At 40.7% G+C, this 18,397-nt stretch overlaps 1 protein-coding gene across 2 annotated transcripts; it reads left to right on the top strand.

Moving 5' to 3' along the window:
• The first annotated feature begins 61 nt into the window (after positions 1–61).
• GYG2 (glycogenin 2) lies at positions 62–12,606 on the top strand. 2 transcript variants are annotated; one of them, XM_015848669.2, is made up of 9 exons: positions 62–326; positions 4,657–4,798; positions 5,785–5,959; positions 7,207–7,369; positions 7,901–8,027; positions 8,769–8,991; positions 10,121–10,261; positions 11,558–11,668; positions 12,385–12,606. In XM_015848669.2, exons 1-9 carry the CDS (start codon positions 320–322, stop codon positions 12,544–12,546), a joined length of 1,251 nt encoding a protein of 416 aa, XP_015704155.1. In that variant the 5' UTR covers positions 62–319; the 3' UTR covers positions 12,547–12,606. The 2 variants fall into 2 exon arrangements, with proteins under 2 accessions (XP_015704155.1, XP_015704163.1); XM_015848677.2 differs by lacking the exon at positions 11,558–11,668.
• Positions 12,607–18,397: the final 5,791 nt, after the last annotated feature.

Below are 18,397 nucleotides of genomic sequence, written 5' to 3'. Positions count from 1 at the left end.
GGCGTTCAGGTGGGTCCTGAATATCTCCAGAGAAGGAGAATCCACAACCTCTCTGGGCAGCCTGTCCCAGCGCTCCGTCACCCTCACTGTAAGGAAGGGAGCCGAGAAGGGAGCGACTCCTCCGCGTGAAAGCCGGGGAGGGTCGCGTCGTTTTTCCGCCGCTGCGCACAGGAGTCCCCGTGAGCGTCATTCACCTCCCGCTGTCTTCAGCGGGAACGAGGCTAATCCCATTTGGTGATTTATCAGCCCGGGGGAGCAGGCGAGGCGGGCGGCAGAGCTCGGTCCCCGCCCCGCTCGGCAGGCGCTCCGCGGCCGCACGATGTCCGGTGAGTACCGGGGAGGCCATCGCGGCTCCCGCTCGTCCCCAGCGCCCCGCGGCACCGTCCCTCGGTCCGGGCCCGGCGGGCTCGTCGTACGGCTCGCCCCGACGGCGGGACGGGATCCCAGCGGCAGGCCGAGCTGCGATTAGCGGCCCGGGATTAGGGCTGGAGCCATCTGGCTGGTGGGAGGAAAGGGCCCGAGGGCTGGGCGCCTGTTGCAGGTCCAAGTGCTGTTTGGCCGGGCTGGGCTTCCCGAGGGGCACATAGAGGGGGACTCTGCTGCAGGGTTATTTTAAAGGTTGTTTTGTGAGGAGAATGGGGAAACTGTAGGTGTCTAATGGTACCAGCTACAGAGTCCTCTGCCTTGCCCTGCTGACTGATGTGTTTCTAGTTCTGGTATTTCTGCTGACAATAGCAGGACACGGGGAAATGAATCCAAGTTGAAGGACGGAAGATTTAGGTTGGATGTTAGGGGGAAGTTCTTCACTAGGAGAGTGGTTAGGCCCTGGAACAGGCTGCCCAGGGAGGCTGTGGATGCCCCGTCCTTGGAGGTGTTCAAGACCAGGTTGGACGGGGCCCTGGGCAACCTGATCTAGTAAAGGTGTATGTTTGGTGGCCCTGCCAGGCAGGGGGGTTGGAACTACATGATCCTTGAGGTCCCTTCCAACCCGGGTCATTCTGTGACTCTGTGATTTCTTTTTTCCTTAAAACATCGTGTTACTCTTTTCATGTTGCTCATTTGTATAGTATAATATTGTTGCATTTGGTTTCACAGAGATCACTTAATATCTCCTGAGTAACAGAATTGCAGGGTCTTGACGTAGGCTGTAACTGTCCCTAACTGGAATATGTTTAATAAAGGCCGCACAGAATGAGAGAGAAATCCTCGCTGTAGCCTGTCCTCAAGAGTCCTAATCCTGCCTGGTGACAGTCATTGCTGCTATAGTAATGGGTGGTACCTGTGTTTGGATCAGGCAGAACTTCATTAGGCCATTAGAAATCTGCATAACAATTTCACATGGTGGCTTAGCATAGCTGTTTTCATCACTACTCGTTCTGCCTACCTGGAACGAAATTCATCCTGACTGCTTCTGCACTCCCGGGTGCAGCTGGAGCAAAGCTTCATGTTCCACATCTCTCTGGTGATTAATGCTAAGTCAGAGGTCAGGAGATCTGTGACCAACAAGAATGTGGCCAGCAGGTTGAGGGAGGTGATCCTCCACCTCTACCCAGTCTGCATCTGCAATACTGGGCCCAGTTCTGGGCTGCTCAGTTCAAGAAAGACAGGGCACTTGTAGGGAGTCCAGTAGAGGGCTGAAAAGATTGCTAGGGGCCTGGAGCTTCTCCTCTATGAGCAATGGGGCTGTTCAGCCTGGAGAAGAGAGGGGTTCCTGTCAACACTGATAAATACGTGTATAAATATAAGTGCAGGATTGAAATGGTTGGGGTCAGGCTTTTCTTCAGTGGCATGCAGCAATAAAACAAGGGACAGTGGACTCAAACTGGAACATAGGAACTTCCCTACTCTTTTTAAGATGGCATTGCGTTATTTAACGTAGCTTTGTAGGAAAGTTTTCCTATCTGATTCTCTGGCTCCCATTGCAGTTTTGGAGTGGACAACTTGTTGAACTGAAGTTGCTGCTCTAGGAGCCACTGCTAGAGCACATCTGTCATTTCTCTATCAAGAGGCAGAAATATGTTTAAAGAGCTGTGTCAGTTGGATTATGAAGCTTGGTTTGAAGCAGGTAGATGTATCAGTTTCGTTTAGTGCTTATTATTGAGTCACTCTTGCCTCTCCCTGGTGTTTGGTCATTCTCTGTCTCCGTCTTACTCTGACCATCAAAGGGAGCACTGCTCGATCTGTGTGCTGCTGTGGATTCCAAGGTTTTTGTGCAGCCTTAGAACTGGTTTTCAGGTCTGTTTAAGAATATTGCCTCTGGCAGCTCTGTCTGAGCTACTGCTGTGAGTAAGTAGCGTAAGAAGTTGGTGATGTTGACTAAAAAAGCTGTAACAAGTTACACACAAAATCACCCACCACATAACTTTGGTGACTGGTTTATACAGGCTGCTCTGCAGCTTCGATAGCAGCACAAAGAAGGTAGCAAAAATAATTTGCTTGAAAGTCTGACCTGTTCTGAGCAGCTATTGCCAGTGCCAACAGCCATTTCTAAACTTGCATCTCTGTGTTGCTGCATGGTAACCTAGGCAAGAGAAATGAGCAGACTTATATTCATACAACACAGTTATAATGCGATTCTGATCGTACACAGACTTCTCTTGTAATTCACAGAGTAGCCATAGGGCTCCACAGCTTGAAAACAATTTGCTGGAGAACATAATGCTGTTCACACTAGGTGTTGCCTGTGAAGCATCCTGGTGTCATCCAGCATGAAGTGAAAGCAAAGCTGCACTTGGCAGTGAAATACAATAAATATATGTATATACATATGTATAGCTATGATGAATTTTGAATACCTGTAGATCTTTAACTGCGTGATTTTAAAGTAGTGAGTGTATGCTTCTTGTTGTATCAGTAATGTTTTAATGCCGCTTGGTTTCAGCCAGTAGTTTGATTGCCTGTTTAATTAGCTGTATAATGCTTTCCTATATAAAGAGGACTACAATATGTACCCTACAGCAGATTCTCAGAAGAGGCGATTGGTTTCTTTTCCTTAGTAAGCATTAGCCAGAGCTCTTAGAAGCTGTTTCCTTTCTTGTAGTTCTGACCACAGCTTTGCTCCAAGAAGGACTGAGCAGGAAAGCGTTTGTAACTTGCCATGCCGACCTGCTGAACTTCTCCTTGAGCAGCTTGTGTAGTTATGGATGGGCTGTTTATGCAAATATTTGGTCTCTGTAGCGAAAAGAATTTGCAGAGTCAAGAAGGAGTTTGTGCTCAGTTTTATGGTTGCTATTTCAAATAGCGTCTGAAGACAGAAACGCCTACTGGTTTCACAGTTTGCTTTCTGTTCTAGCCTACCCCCCACCTTTGTCTCTCTGGTTGTTTTATTACCTTTTCCTTTTGTTGTTTTTTTTGGCTGGAGATGCTCACTGCCCAACACAAAAGCATCTTTCTTTGCTGAGTCTTGGTGCCTTTGGAGAATAATTTTACTGTTCAGGTGACCTTTAGGTTTTATGTCTTTGTGTGTGTGTGGCTTTTTCACCTTCTTTAGGGCTGTGTGGGGGGCAGTATTTCTTTTTAATGCACGCTTGTATTTGTTTAATCTCTTGGAAAACTGCAGTAGGAACAGTTAATGTAAACAACCATCCTTACAAACTGTGAACACCTCCTATTCATTTTATGGAACTCCCGCAACTTGCACGAGCTGTTGTGCTAACAGGAGAAGCAGATGTTTCCACTGCAAAAGCTCCTTTTTACTTTATTTGTAGAGATATTGAGGTTTGGCTGGAGATGGGTGGGTAGCAGGAGAGAAACAGAGGTACAGGTCAGCATGCCAGCAGGTCTGTTTCCATCTGGATTTGGATGATGTGGAAACTGGACACGCTTAGTATCCAAGGGCTTATCACAGGCACCAAGTGTACTTCACTGCATACCTTAATGTTATGTTATGTTGGAGGTTTCGGCTCGCTCATGTTGGCAGCTTGTTTCTGTGGCAGTCATGGGGATCTCTGCCACTGGTTCTGTGAGATTCTTTCCCAGCGTCTCACATAGAGCCTGGAGACTGAGTGACACACTGTTTTGGTGTTGTTGTATTGTTGTATAGTAATGAATTTAATATAACTGTGTGTCCCTTCAGGTGATGGTGGTTTTCTATGAGTAGCTCAAGACAAGCACTTACGGGAGCTGTGTTGAGCTCAGTGGAATTCCCCTCATCCCGTATGACCCCATTGCTTAGTTCTGGTTAGTTTTGCAGCTGAGCTATTTCTTCATCTCTGAGAGATGGCATTCACCTCACAACATTTTACGTTGTAGCTCACCTTGGGAATCCAGTAACCATCATCAGTTGTGCTACGTATTATCTGATATAAATGTATAATCTAAATACTTATAGATCAGCTCCTTCAATTTGCCATTAAGTTTAGGCGAATGTGACTTGGGGAGTTACTTGTTTAAAGCTAGTCTGAGAACTTCATGATGTTATGTGAATGAGACAAAAATAACTTTCAGAGGCATAGATTCTGAAATCATATTTACTGGATTTCTCTATTCAGTTTTGTCCTTTGGGGGAATTTAGAAAAGAGAAGAGCTTATCGCAGGAGCTGCAGGTTGTTCTAAGCTGTAGCCTAATGATTTAGCTGGAGGAGGGAGATTGTAGGAACCTGCCAAAAGAGCTTATATTAAATCTGTAAAGTGACTCTTCTCAATTTTTACTCCCAGTGACGGATCAGGCCTTTGTGACTCTTGCTACTGACGATGTGTATTGCCAAGGAGCTCTGGTTCTTGGACAGTCATTGAGGAACCACACGACATCTAGAAAACTGGCAATACTGATTACACCGGAGGTTTCCAGTGGAATGAGGTAAGAATTTGTGTGCTTTTGAAGGCTTTTTTTTCCCTTTTTTTCCTTTTCTTAAAGCATGAGCTTTGTCAGAGCAGTGTAGCCTTCCTAAGGGAAGTCTTGTCTTTTTTCTTCCCTCCTCCCTCTATCTTCATTCATGGGGAGGAAAAAAGCTTTTTACTTTTTAGGCAAGGTTAGCACTTGAAAAAGTGTGTATCTGAACTAAGCTTCTAAAAGTCTGTATCTACACTTAATACTTTCACAGTTAACTTCTGCCCCTTGTATATCAGTCAAGCAAAACGTAGTGACTTTGAAATCCAGATAATCAGCACAGGCTTTTTTTCTTCTGTATCTGAATGATATCTAGGAGTTTGTAATTGATAATGCAATATAAATAAACACTGTTTAAAAGCTTTTTAGTCTTGTACCTTACGGGAATATTATCTCCTTTGATACCCCCTATTTAATTTGTGTGAAAAACACACTCACTACTACAAATCATCTCAAGTTAGACTTCTTAGAAGACTTATTTTCTCTGTGCAAGTATGTGCTGTCTGTTTTAAAGGCTGTTTTTGCTCTGGCACAATGGATGCAAACAACAGCACTGACAGTACTTGATATGTCCTCTACAACGTGCACATGGTGTGATTTGTATGGTACGGTTCTGTTCCTTAGACACAACTGTGAAGAGATGAAAGCTCCTTTAATTTCTTTCAGTGTTTCTATAGGAGACTAAGTAATTAAGGTAAGGGTTGATTTGTCTTCCATACAGCACCTGTAGGTTTTGAGATGGGTTGGCCCCTTACTGAAAGAAGCAGTGACTTACAGCTTGATGTATGTCACTTCAGCAGGCTGTTTATAAGGACTTTGAGCTTCTGAAGTCTTATTCTAAGCATCAATCTAACCTTTGTTACTGTCACAATAAATGCTCTGTGTCAGTGCTTTCATAGTAGAAGTGGTGAACCTTAATAAGTTCCCTTCTTTCTCTCCACTGTTTGCTCTGGTAGGTCTGTCCTGCGCAGCGTGTTTGATGAAGTCACTGAGGTGGATGCACTTGACAGTGCTGACTCGGTCCGTTTGGCTCTGTTGCAGAGGCCAGAACTGGGTGTAACCTTCACTAAACTTCACTGCTGGACACTTACTCATTATAGCAAATGTGTCTTCATGGATGCGGACACCTTGGTGAGAAGAGCAGGAGCTGTGGTGAAGTTTGTGTCTGTCTTAGACGTGCTCTGAGTGTGTGCTTCCTCATCTGGCAACCCAGTGGCCTCGCAAGTGACCGTATTTGCTGGGAGTCACAAGGCTGCAGGAGCTCCAGCTGGATATTTTGGCTGACAGCTTTGCTGCCTGCCGGGAAGTGGATCCTGTTCTGAGAGTAGCCTCCAGACTGTCTTCAAAAGATATCATAAACACATTCTATGCAAATTGGCTCCTGACAGATGTTTGATCTTAGTAGGTCTCTGTCATGTACTTCTGCTTGGAATTGCTCTGGTCAGGGAGTCTGGCAAGTTATAAAAGAGAGGGAAACAAAACATTTTCTGATGTATGAAGATTAAAAAAAAGCTGTAATTTTGACAAGGACAGTCATGTCAGCGTTTGTCTGCAGCAGTTAAGAGTTTTGCTCTGAGAGAGTGGGATGCAATTTGATTTAATAGAATAATGTTCATTTTAAAAACCAAATTATTCCTCTCAGAGAGCAAGGGGAAGTATTTATGATTTAAAGTTAAAGGAAGAAGGCAAGTATTTGGCTGTGGTATTTTTATGCTTGTTTGTCCTGCTGGTTATTTTTTGTTTGAAGTCAATGCGATTATCTTTCTTCTAAAAAGATTTACTCTGCTATTTTTCAGTGTCTCCCTTTACAGTCAATTTGAATAGGATACAGGCTTCTAATGGCTGCACAGCTGTCTTTCCACCAGTTTTAAAAGTGATCTGGGTCAAACTGATTGATTGATTTATTATTTTTCCCCGTTTCATTTTGATGCTCTAAAACCAACCCAAAGCAAGACTCTGAGCTTAACTTACATTAGAAAACCAGAAACAAGAGACAGTTGTCCTGTTTTAGTTTTTTAGCCAGTCTGCTGCTAAATCAAATAATTTGGATTCTTGGCTTTGATATGTTACTGAGAATAATGGACTTTGGGAAAGAGCTGAGAAATAAGGAGAGTTTTATGATATGTTACGATATTTAAAGGGAGCTTTTCAAGGATCTTTGATACTCATGAAGTAATTTCATGGGATTTGTACTTTTGTCAGAGAACCATTGTTAAAGTTACTTAATTGCATTAAGAAAAGTTATGAACTTAAGCATATTTGGCTACTTTTATGTCCTGCAAATTGTGCTCTTGGTCAAACTAAGATCTGAATTTGGTAGTGATGATGCAGCTAATTCCTTTTGTAACAATTTACCTTTTCTCTTCCATTCTCCAAAGGTGCTTTGCAATGTTGATGAATTGTTTGATCGTGAAGAGTTTTCAGCAGCTCCTGATTCTGGCTGGCCTGACTGCTTTAATAGTGGTGTATTTGTTTTCCGACCTTCTTTAAAAACTTACAACTTACTGCTTCAGTTTGCTGCTGAACATGGCAGCTTTGATGGTAAGAGATGAAGTGCAAGGAACTAGATTCAGTTTCTCTGAGCCACATTTCCATAAATTCCATGCAGTCTGGTAGAACAGAGGAAGGCAGGGGTTCTCTGGGCTTTAAGTAATTGAGCCCCTTCACAAAAATTTATAGTTCAGGTCTTTGCCTCTTACACAGTATTTAAGACTCATTGAGTTATTGCAGGCTGTGCTTCCCAGAAAAGTACAATGAAGAGAGTCTGAGTCTTGCTCAGTAAGTTTTTATTTTGCTGTCTGTTCTAGGAGAAAGAAATACAGCTGATCTGCTCTGAGGGAGACTAAAACTCCTTTCTTCTTTCTTCGTAAATTATAGTAGGACTCTACTTAAATTGAAATTGCATTGAAGTGGATCATGTATTACTTGTACTCACTCATCTGGCCATACTGTCAAGTCCAAGTTGCAGTCCCACGAACACCCCAGTGTAATTTACATCCTTGTACATGACATTTTGACATAAACTGGAATGTAATTATATGTTACAATAATATTGCTTTATATGTTCTTTAGGGGGTGATCAAGGCTTGTTGAATAGCTTCTTCAGCAACTGGGCAACAGCAGATATTGGCAAACACTTACCATTCATCTATAACTTAAGCAGTAGTGCGGTATACACCTACATTCCCGCTTTCAATCAGTAAGTAGTGACAGTTTTGACTGACTGTAAATGTTTGTAGCTGGCTAATAATAAATCATCTACTATAAAAGAGAGAGGATGAATAATAATGGCATATTCCCTTGATCTGAATCTCAGTAGTGTGAAATGGTGTGCTGTATAAAAATCATGGATTTATAAACTTAAAAGCAATAGTTGGGCTTTTTCATTCTATTTATTTATTCAGAAAACCTTTTATGATGTTCTTCCTTGGAACAGAATTTGTGCTAGTAATTATGTTACATCAGTTAGTCTGGTTAGAGAAACTTCTGGCAAAAAGTGGGTTGTTTTGGGGGTTTAGTATGCCATGAATTACTCTTACAGTTGCACAGAACACGAGGTGGGGGGTGAGCTGAGGGGGATGTACATGTTAGTCGTTTTAAAAATGGGATCAGTGTCAACCAATTCTGTTGGTGTTTGAAGTGGTTTTCATTCAGCTGTGAGCACAGCGTGCAAGAAGACTGGAAACAAGACAGCATGAGCCTTTCAGTTTCCTTCAGGAACTTTCCCACTAGAATTAGTAGCTGGAAGTAACGGCAATGTTAGCCATTTCTTTTACTGCATACTACTTGAGATCCTTTATTTTAGGTTAAGGTAACACATGTATTCATATTAATTGTAATTTTGTTGCAGAGTACTTTCACCTCACCAGTGAGAGTAAGCATGTTTCTTTAGCTAAAATGTTATCTTTAATATATGGATGTGTATGTTTAATTCATTCAGTTTTGGTAGAGATACCAAAGTTGTTCACTTCCTGGGAGCGACAAAGCCCTGGAACTACAAATACAACCTTCAAACAAAGAGAGTTATGCAAGATGGCACCACGTCTGGATCTTTCCATCAGCTGTCGTTTCTTGCCCTTTGGTGGAACATATACAGTGCCAGTATATTGCCTTTGTTAGAAAAATTTCAGAAGATGGAAGAATCGGAATCTGAGGAATGGAAGGTAACTATCAAGGGGTTCGTGAGAATATACTGGAATCACAGCAGAAGTCCTGAAAATTGTGTTTGCCGAAGGAAATAATTACATGGGAAAACATACCTGTCAGTTGGTAATAATTCCTCTAAAAGTCATCACTGCTAAATGAATGGTTAAAGAAAGATGCCTTGTACTTGTGGCTTTGCTAATATTTCCTCCACTCCCTTTCTTAACCGATGAGGAGTTTATATGGAAGTATACACATATGCACGCTAAAAATTAAACAAAATGCAGTGCAAGTTAGCCAGAGAAGGTGATGATCTGACTGTGAAACAGACCTCTGACTTTTTGAAGCTAGCCTGGTTTGGACCTCAAACTAGGCCTTGAACTAGAGTAAGACATACATTTTTCTGACCTTTGTTATCTTTTACTTTATAAGCATCAGAACAAATTGGAAGTGAAAAGTAACTGTTTAATTATATTTCAGGTATTATGTAAGTTAGTTGTACGCCATCAAGCGTTTACTGTTTTCATCAAAGGAAGTGCAGCAATATATGTTCTTATGAAAAGAATAAAAAGCTGTTGATAAATGCTTTCTTGGATACCTACAATATAAACTACTGAGTAGAAGCAGGATGCAGTTCTTAATTTGGTGTCAGATGAGACAACTTAGGTCACATTTATGCATATATAAATATTTTCATAATGTCTGCTTAATATTAAACTACTACTATCATTGAACAAATTGCATAGTCCCATAAAATCAGTTGGACAATTACCATCAAAGCTCTGGAGAGGAATTTGTATTATAAACCCTATGACAAATCGGAAGGCAGGGGAATGAGTGGGTGGATTTTGATCTGCTATTTAATGTGCTCCATTATTTTATTGTTTTATTAATTGGGCAGTGAATAAATATTTCAGCTACAATAGCACGAAGATGGGAATATCTGCTGGGTTTACCTCCTGATGATGGCAGCGTAATCTTCAGTTCATAAATCTAAATTGAAATATACTCTGAATCTGTGAGCACAACTTTTTAAAGCATATTAACTTTAAAGTTGAAAACCACTTAAGGAAGTGAATCTGTTCTAGGTAAGATATTGATTTCCTGCACAATTTTATTTCATCGATGGGATGTTCTTGTTTTTGCTAGCATACTTTCAATGGAGTTGAAATTACACTGAAAAAGGTTGATCCTTCTGTGGCCAATTCTTTGCAAATGCCTGTACTTCCAGAGCAGGCATATGAAGCACATCCCACAGCATGTTCCTCTGAGGAGCTCAGTTTCAAAGCTGTAAGTATGCTGCATATTCCTGTATGCAGTAACCAAGTAGAATGATATACTGAAATAAGTTGTTGGGGTTTTTTTTTTATATTAGAATTCACTTGCTATCATCAGAAATAGTCTGAAGAGGGAGGTGGTGGTGTCGCCATCCCTGGCAGTTTTCAAGAAGCACCTGGATAGGGAGCTAGGAGACATGGTTTAGGGCTTTCCTGTAGGTATGGTAAAGGGAGGACGGTTGGACTAGATGATCTTATAGGTCCTTTCCAAACTTGTGATTCTATGATTCAATGATGAATATTTATTTGCTTTAGTCTTTAGTCATGTGTGCTTGCCATATCCAGAGATTGAGTTTGCATCGAATCTTACCAAGAAGCTGTGTATTGAAAATAGGTTGGTTCTTAATAAAACATAATAAAAAAGAATTCCATTAACCAGTTAATCTTTTGAATACTCACATTCCTGTAAATGAATATATCTAAAGCTAGAATTTCCCCCCTGCAAACATTCCAGCCTTACAGTTCAAAATTTTTAAGATGCTGTTTGGGATAAAAATAATAATAATAATAATATTCATTTAAAATACTGTCATGCACATTTAAACATACTACACTTCAATTGAAAAGGTAAAGCAGGACTGGTTTATCAGAAGATTGTGTTAATTTGAAGTGAATAGACACGTTCTGATCTTGGGAACACCATCATTTGTGTGTTTGTTTCTTAGCTTCAGTAGTCTTGTGGGACTGTTTTGCTTTTGACTAAAGAGACTTCAGAATGGGGGCTGTTGAAATACTCATTTGTTTTGACATCTGGCAAAGGCAAATATTTGGAGCCATATTTTTTGGGCCGGCCATTTTAATTTTATTATGTTATATTGTTCTTGTTCTATACTTGCAGAAGCTCAAGTTATGGAGCAATCTAGAATCCTAAAATTAGTTCTTTCCTATTTAAATTTGGCATTGTGAATGGAGGGCATCTACTGTGAGCTAGTTTTCCAAGCCATTCCTGTAATCCCTGAAGAATGCCAGGCACTATTGAAACTATTTTAAGGATGTGATGAGCTGCCCTCTGGAGATACTTATCCTAGACTGATTATAGTAGGAGCTTAGATTCAGTACCATTTTGATAGCTAAAGCTACGAGATATGAGTTTTGTCCTTGGTCACATTGCTTTGTTCCTTTTACTCCTGCCTTCTGCTTTCCCAAAATCTCAAGACTGGGGTCATTTTGTCTTGTGTACTTTCTCATTATGAGGAAACTGGGAAGGGGAAAAAGTTCTTTTAATAAAAACTCAGTGGTTGTATTCTAGCAACCTGTATATGAAACTGAACAGCGTGGTTCTAGCATTCATCTCTCTGAACCTGACAGACCTTCCAAGCAACTCGCTTCTCATCCTGCGTTTCAGGAAACCTCTGAGCTGGTACATGTAGCTTTCTGCATTGTACTTCTATTGGTAATTGCTTGCATGTCGCTGCTGCCAGCATCATTCCAGGAAATACTGATTAATTTATGCAGTATGCAAATAAATTCTTAAATCTTTGAGCTATGTAATTAATGTACTAACCTCTTCTGATACTGGCATACCATTGCATTCAGCTTATTTTACTTCTAGGTTTTAAATGTATAAAAATGCGTGCTGCTGATTTTAGCTGTGCAATAATATAACAACAACGCTTAACAAGGAGATTGTTTTGTTTGTTTAATTTTACAGTGGGTGGGTTTTTGTTGTTGGTTTTTGTTTGTTTGTTTTTGTGGAAGATGATGTACTGTGAGTCAGACATGGAGCCGAAGCTGCTTGGCTGTGCTTTGTGATCACACACTGTATTTTTCTGTGGGCTTCCATTGGAAGCCTGTTGAAGACAGTTCTCATTGTATTGTTGCTGAGTGTTCCAGGCTTTGACTTAAGACAGGTAAAATAAGTACTTTGTATGTTCAAAGATGCTAAAGTGATTAATTAGAAGCATGGAAGAATTGGGAAAATGAGATCACTGGTTGGTTGGTTTGTTTGTTTGTTTTGCCTGCTTGCTTCTTTTAACTGGCACTTTATAAAACAGCAATTTTGACTTTTGAGGTTTAACTTTGCAGCACTGAAGTGAGAACAATCAAGTGACTGTTTTCCTACTGTTCTTCCCACAGAATGAGGCTGCATCTTCTGTTTCGGAGCTCTCTATTCACCTCAAACCAGAAGAACCAAATCCAGATGATGAACGGAGAAAATGGGAGGAAGGGCGTATGGACTATATGGGAAAAGATGCTTTTGAGCATATCAAAAAGAAATTGGACACATTTTTACTCTAAGATGAAGTGAACTGTAATGACTACCATGATGTTCTGTAAATACAACCTTGAGTATTTGGATATCTTTGTAGTTTATTTGACACCAAAGCTGATGGAAGACTAACAGAGATTTATACTTGTTTTGTTGTTTTTTGGGGTTTTTTTAATGGCTGTGTGTGCCATTTTCTCTCATAGTGCCTTCTGAGGTATCATGAATGATACTTTCTGAGTATGAAACTCTCATATTTATCACTTTTCCCCACTGCTCTGCATAAGTACTGCACAGAAACAGTGAGGTATGTTGAAAGTTGAGCTTATTTTACAGAACTTACCTCTTACAAGAGGCTGCAAAAACTACTTAAATTAAAACTTTTGTCTAGGAACCAAGTTAATGATTCCTAGGGCAACCATGGTATAGATTTCAATGTGAGAGAAAAGTAAGAAGACAAAATTCTGGCCTCATATAAGTATGCGATAACAGCTTTTCATTTAAGTATAAGTAGGTGTAGAGTAAATCAGGACTTTGAGATCGCTGCTGGATACTCTTCCTGTTTTATATGGAAACTACTTAAGTAGCAGTGTGATGGAAAGGTGTCTTAAGATAGTCTTAAGACAGACTGAAAATGTGTACTAACCTTTTATACTGCTATAGGATACCATTCATGTGTGTGTTTTTTTTAATTACATGTTTGATTTTACTTCTACGTTCAGTGTTGCATAGTTAGAGGAAGAAATGCTGACTGACACTATGGTGTAAACCTTTCTGGTGCTTTATATTGATTTGTTTACAGTACTCTGACTGCAGTTGACAAAGGCATTCTTCTCATTTAGTATGGTTGCTCCAGTTTGAGTGCAACTGAAAACACAGTCCTTGTTTTAGCAAACAGGCCCTTTGAAGATCTTTTAAACAATAGCTTTGTGTGGGAACTGAAAATCAGAGTGTAGTTTCAGGTAAATCTATTTATGAGACTCCATTATATTAAGTGTACTTAGAGGGATTGCTTTATGAATGTTGAGTCTTTAAATATTAGTGATCTTGGCAATTATTTTTTTTTAACAAACAAGAAGAAACACTCTGAAAAAAAGAAGCCTTGATATGCATGCTAATATGGTAACGGATTTGATGCAGTTATGCATAATGATGCTGTGTCTTAAAATGAGGATTCTGCAGTGCTGATGTGGGATCTGAAATGTATTCCAGCCTTGATTTGTCACCAATTCTGTTAAAGGGAAATTCAATGAAATAACTTGGGAATTCTGTTTAACAGCCAGTTGTGTAATGTTAGGCATTGCAGAATCATAGAGTGTCCTGGGTTGAAAAGGACCACAGTGACCATCCAGTTTCAACCCCCTTGCTATGTGCAGAGTAACCAACTACCAGACCAAGCTGCCCAGAGCCACATCCAGCCTGGCCTTGAGTGCCTCCAGCTATGGGGCATCCACAACCTCCTTGGGCAATCTGTTCCAGTGCGTCACCAACCTGTGTGGAAAAACTTCCTCCTAATGTCTATTGCTGTAGATGTTAATGAAGAAAAAGGTGGGGTAGGACAGAAGGATTTTTTTTTTTCTTTCTCCATCAAAAAAAGCTTGAAAAGAAGAGGAATAACTTGCACAAATTAGGAAAAAAAGAGAATGTCCCTTGAAGGCAGAAGAGTGATCTGAGCTTTTTTTTAGTTACTTCCTTCTGTTTACAATAGTGGCATTACTTTTACTTCTGGGGCTATTTCTGATTTTTCGAATTCTTTATTTCTCCATTATTCTCAGTATTCCTAAGGTGAGAACTGTGTCTCTCTCTCAGAATCACAGAATTGTAGGGGTTGGAAGGGACCTCCAGAGATCATCGAGTCCAACCCCCCTGCCAAAGCAGGCTCCCTACACCACGTCACACAGGTAGGCGTCCAGGCGGGTCTTGAATATCTCCAGAGAAGGAGTCTGCACCACCTCCCTGGGCAGCCAAGTGCTCTCTCTCTTTCTTTGGTCTCTTGACGTTGAGCTTCTAGTTGAAGGTGTTTAAAGTCTGAAGTCGAAGAGACAGATGTCCAGAAGATGATTCGTATCAATTTTTCCATTAATCACAAAAGGACCCATGGTAAATTGCTTTCCCTTGGCAGGTAACCTTTATATGAAAATATAAAGGCAGGCATTTTCTACATCTTGTTTTGCGTGTCCCAGTGCAGCACTACATGGAGATTATACCAGCTGCAGTGTAGTGGCATTTGATCTGCTAATTATCTCTATTTCTTATTGAAGTAACTTGTGCACTTCTGGAAAAGTCTTCCATTTTATGAGAATTATTACTATAAATTATTGCTAATGCAATTCAGACAGTTTCTGATAACTGTATACAACAGTAGGCAACCGTGTGAACTCATGTTTCATGCAGCTGTAATTCTGCAATAGCTACTAGATCTTACTGGGTACATTACTATAGATTATGGGAAGAAAACTACTAATGTGAGATCTATAACTGAAAAGCTTTAAAATAGACGTATGACTGTAGTAAAAGGAGCTGTTACGGAACACATTGGAAAGTGTTAAGATGTGGAGTGCTATCGTGTATGGATTATGTAATGTTTTGCAAAGAAATGTGGCAGACTAATGGAAATAAAGCAGTAGCAGGAAGGACATATGAAGTTGTGCTTATCGTGTGATAGATGGTTACAGATTACATTGCGCCAGGGTGTGCCATTTGTGACTGGTTACTTTAATGTGCTTTTTTTTCTTTCATTGTACTAAATTGCTTGTCAGACACTCACACCACCAGCTGAGCAGAATTAGGAAGTGCACGTTACAGTTCTACAGACGTATGTGACAGAAGCATTAGAATCTTTCTTGAATTAGCGCTGAAGTCGGTGAGTTCGTGTTTCCCAGAGAAATATAACTATGCTGAAAGACTTTGCCCAAATTTTTGTGCATTGTCTTCATTCAAGAAATCATTTACAAACGAGCTGGTATCTTATTGCATTCTTGCACAGTAGTGTTTCCAGAGAGTGAGAAGGGTCAGACCAGAATTTGCTTGTGCTGTCCTTTGAGCAGCTTCCTTTGATGGTTGTGGGCATCATTCTACAATTGTGAGGCCGCGAGCAGGTTTGGAGAGTGTCATGGGCAGCACATTGCAAACTTTGCCGTTCATGGCAAAGTCAAAACATGACTTGGAAGTCAGTTCAAACTGATGCTCACCCAGAATTTCACAGAATCACAGAATTGTAGGGGTTGGAAGGGACCTCTAGAGATCATCAAGTCCAACCCCCCTGCCAAAGCAGGCTCCCTACACCACGTCACACAGGTAGGCGTCCAGGCAGGTCTTGAATATCTCCAGAGAAGGAAACTCCACCACCTCCCTGGGCAGCCTGTTCCAGTGCTCCGTCACCCTCACTGTAAGGAAGTTCCTGCTCACATTCATGCGGAAGTTCCTATGCCGTACTTTTACCCCATTACACCTAGTCCTATCCCCACGCACTACTGAAAAGAATTTCTTACATGTTAAAGTGTGCGTAGCCTCAGGTGCTTCTAAGGTAAAGAAGTTTAAGAAAATCAAACTTTTTAGCGGCACCACTGGTCCCTAAAGAAGAATTTGTTCAGGCCCTGGTGACCCAAGAAGCAGCTGTAAGGATTTTGAAAGGCCAAAGTCAGACCTGGTGTAGTGTGGGAGACTTAAAGTGGACAGGTTGAGTTAAAATCAAAATATGTTTATTCACTCTTCTTTTGTCCTGGGCTTAAGTATTTACAGCAAGACTTAAGAGGTAGTTTTATTTGCAAAATAACAGTGCTCTTAATATAATAAACAGGAGATAGTGTGGGTGAGCCGCAAGGAAAATTCTTGAAAATCTTAGACGAGTGGGTTAATGCACTTTCCCACTGAAAAAGGAGGTGGTTGTTCTTGTAATGGCCCTGCTTGCTTCATGGTGTCTTGTGAGGACGTTTCCACTCGGTTGTTCTTTTGGGAAAGAAGAGTTTTCTTTGTCTCTCGGGCTCAGTTGGCTCACATGAGCTACACCTTGTAAGGCTGATCTTTGGGGGAAAAAAACACACGCTTATTGGCTTATCTGCAGTGATTTTCATGTCCATGAATATGAGTGGCAGGTGGCTGCTTCTGAAAATCTCCACTTGTTTAGCAGAAAAAAAGTCTGTCTATTTACTCCTTAATAAATTCTGTTGTTTTGCTGAGCTAAACTGTTCTGATTCGGGTGGGAACTACGTGATCCTTGAAGTCCCTTCCAACCCAGGTCATTCTGTGATTCTGTGATTCATATGGTTTTGAAAACAACACGAGATGGGCCCGTTCTCTTAATTTATACCCCTAATAATATCACCATTGCGTGAGAGTATTTAGCACAGTCTACGAGATGTTGTTTTATGTACTTGTTAGCTTTTTTTTCCCCACAGCTTATGATTACATTGTGGAGTTGTGTTTCTGTGATTTGATGCTTTTTAAATCAGCCCTGTAATTGAGATACGTATTGACTGCTTGGCATTTTAATCAGCCTGTAGAAATAAACGTCAGTTAATACTTGTCATTGGAATACCTAGCATTTTCAGTGTATGACTAGCAAAGTGCTTCAGTTGAAATTCTGTTCATCCAAAGCTGGCTGGCTGACTCATAAATAAGTTTATTTGGTACCAACAGTTAGAAGGGCAACACCTAAGCAGTGTCATACCTCCCGGTATAAACTTTCTACTTGTAATAACTATAGCAAAGGTAATTAAAAAGTTTAATTACAGTGATATGTAATGCTTTGAACACAGAGGGGAAAAAAAGAAAAGAGTTGGCAAGCCTTATCCTTACCTTTACTTTGGGTATTGTTAGGATGCTTTAATCCCTCAGAAAAGGGACTATAAAAGGCTTCTGAGCCATGATACGTGTAGGTGATTCTCCTTAGATATCTATCAGAAACAGGTGAATATGTATTTTAGGCTTAAAGACCTGTGATCTTTCAAACCCTATTCACATTACTCAGTATATGGAACAAAGGTGGTTGCTTGTGATGGGTGGGTATGTGTATTTCATTTTGAAGCTTCCTTGAATTGTTTATGTTTCAGTACCTTTTGGCTTTTAGGCGCATGACAGAACAGGTTGTTCAGCCTGTTCTTCCAGCCAAGGTTATTCAGAGGCATGAGCGTAAGTTTTCTGATTGTACTTCTTCCTTTCCCTCACTTCTGTAAATGAGTCCCCCTGCCCCCACAAAATTCAAGCAGGGTAATGCTTGAGGTGAAATTGCTTTTCTCAGCTTATCTGCTACACAGTTATTTTGCATTCTCAGATGATGGGATCTAGTGACTTATGCACTGGCATTCCCCTGGGTTGCACCAAGGAGCAAATTGGCGTGTTTGAGGCATTTGAATTTGGTGAAGTGAGTTATTTCAGAAGCTTATTGTCTCACTGTTGTGAGACTCAACAATTACTATGTTGAGTCAGACTAGTGCAGAGATTCCAAATGCCATTTAATAATGATCGAACTATTTAGATACAAGTCAGCTTCATACAGCAGGAATGTCAAAGGTTTGCACAGTTCAGCCGCAGCTCTTTCCATAAGAACACTTAACAAAGTAGTTATAATGTCACTCCCCTCTGCTCAGAGTCTGTAGTTAACTACATGTAGGTGCATTTGCTTCAGGTTATAACATAGCCTTGGTGATTTGTCACTTGTGTCGTGGTTGCCTATTAGGTGAGTTTATGTAGCACTTCTTCCTTCTACTGAGGGAGAAACCATGACAAAACAAGGGAGATGCCATAATGTGTATTAATGTTCAGAAGATCATTGTTGTGCTTCATAACACTGTGGCTAAGGGAACAGAATAATTTACCTGTTTCTAATTCTGGTAATATTTACCATGCCTCTATTGGGAGGCAAAGAGCAGGCTTGAGCGATGG

This window comes from Coturnix japonica, chromosome 1 (genome assembly GCF_001577835.2).
Source record: "Coturnix japonica isolate 7356 chromosome 1, Coturnix japonica 2.1, whole genome shotgun sequence".
Lineage (NCBI taxonomy): Eukaryota > Metazoa > Chordata > Aves > Galliformes > Phasianidae > Coturnix > Coturnix japonica.
This window is presented reverse-complemented; position numbering and strand designations above follow the sequence as displayed.

Bases quoted from the DNA above. Each gene is read 5' to 3' on its own strand.
- GYG2 (XM_015848669.2), top strand. The intron at 4,799-5,784 runs GTAAGAATTTGT...TTGCTCTGGTAG, and splicing joins GAGGTTTCCAGTGGAATGAG to GTCTGTCCTGCGCAGCGTGT. The intron at 11,669-12,384 runs GTACATGTAGCT...TTCTTCCCACAG, and splicing joins TTCAGGAAACCTCTGAGCTG to AATGAGGCTGCATCTTCTGT.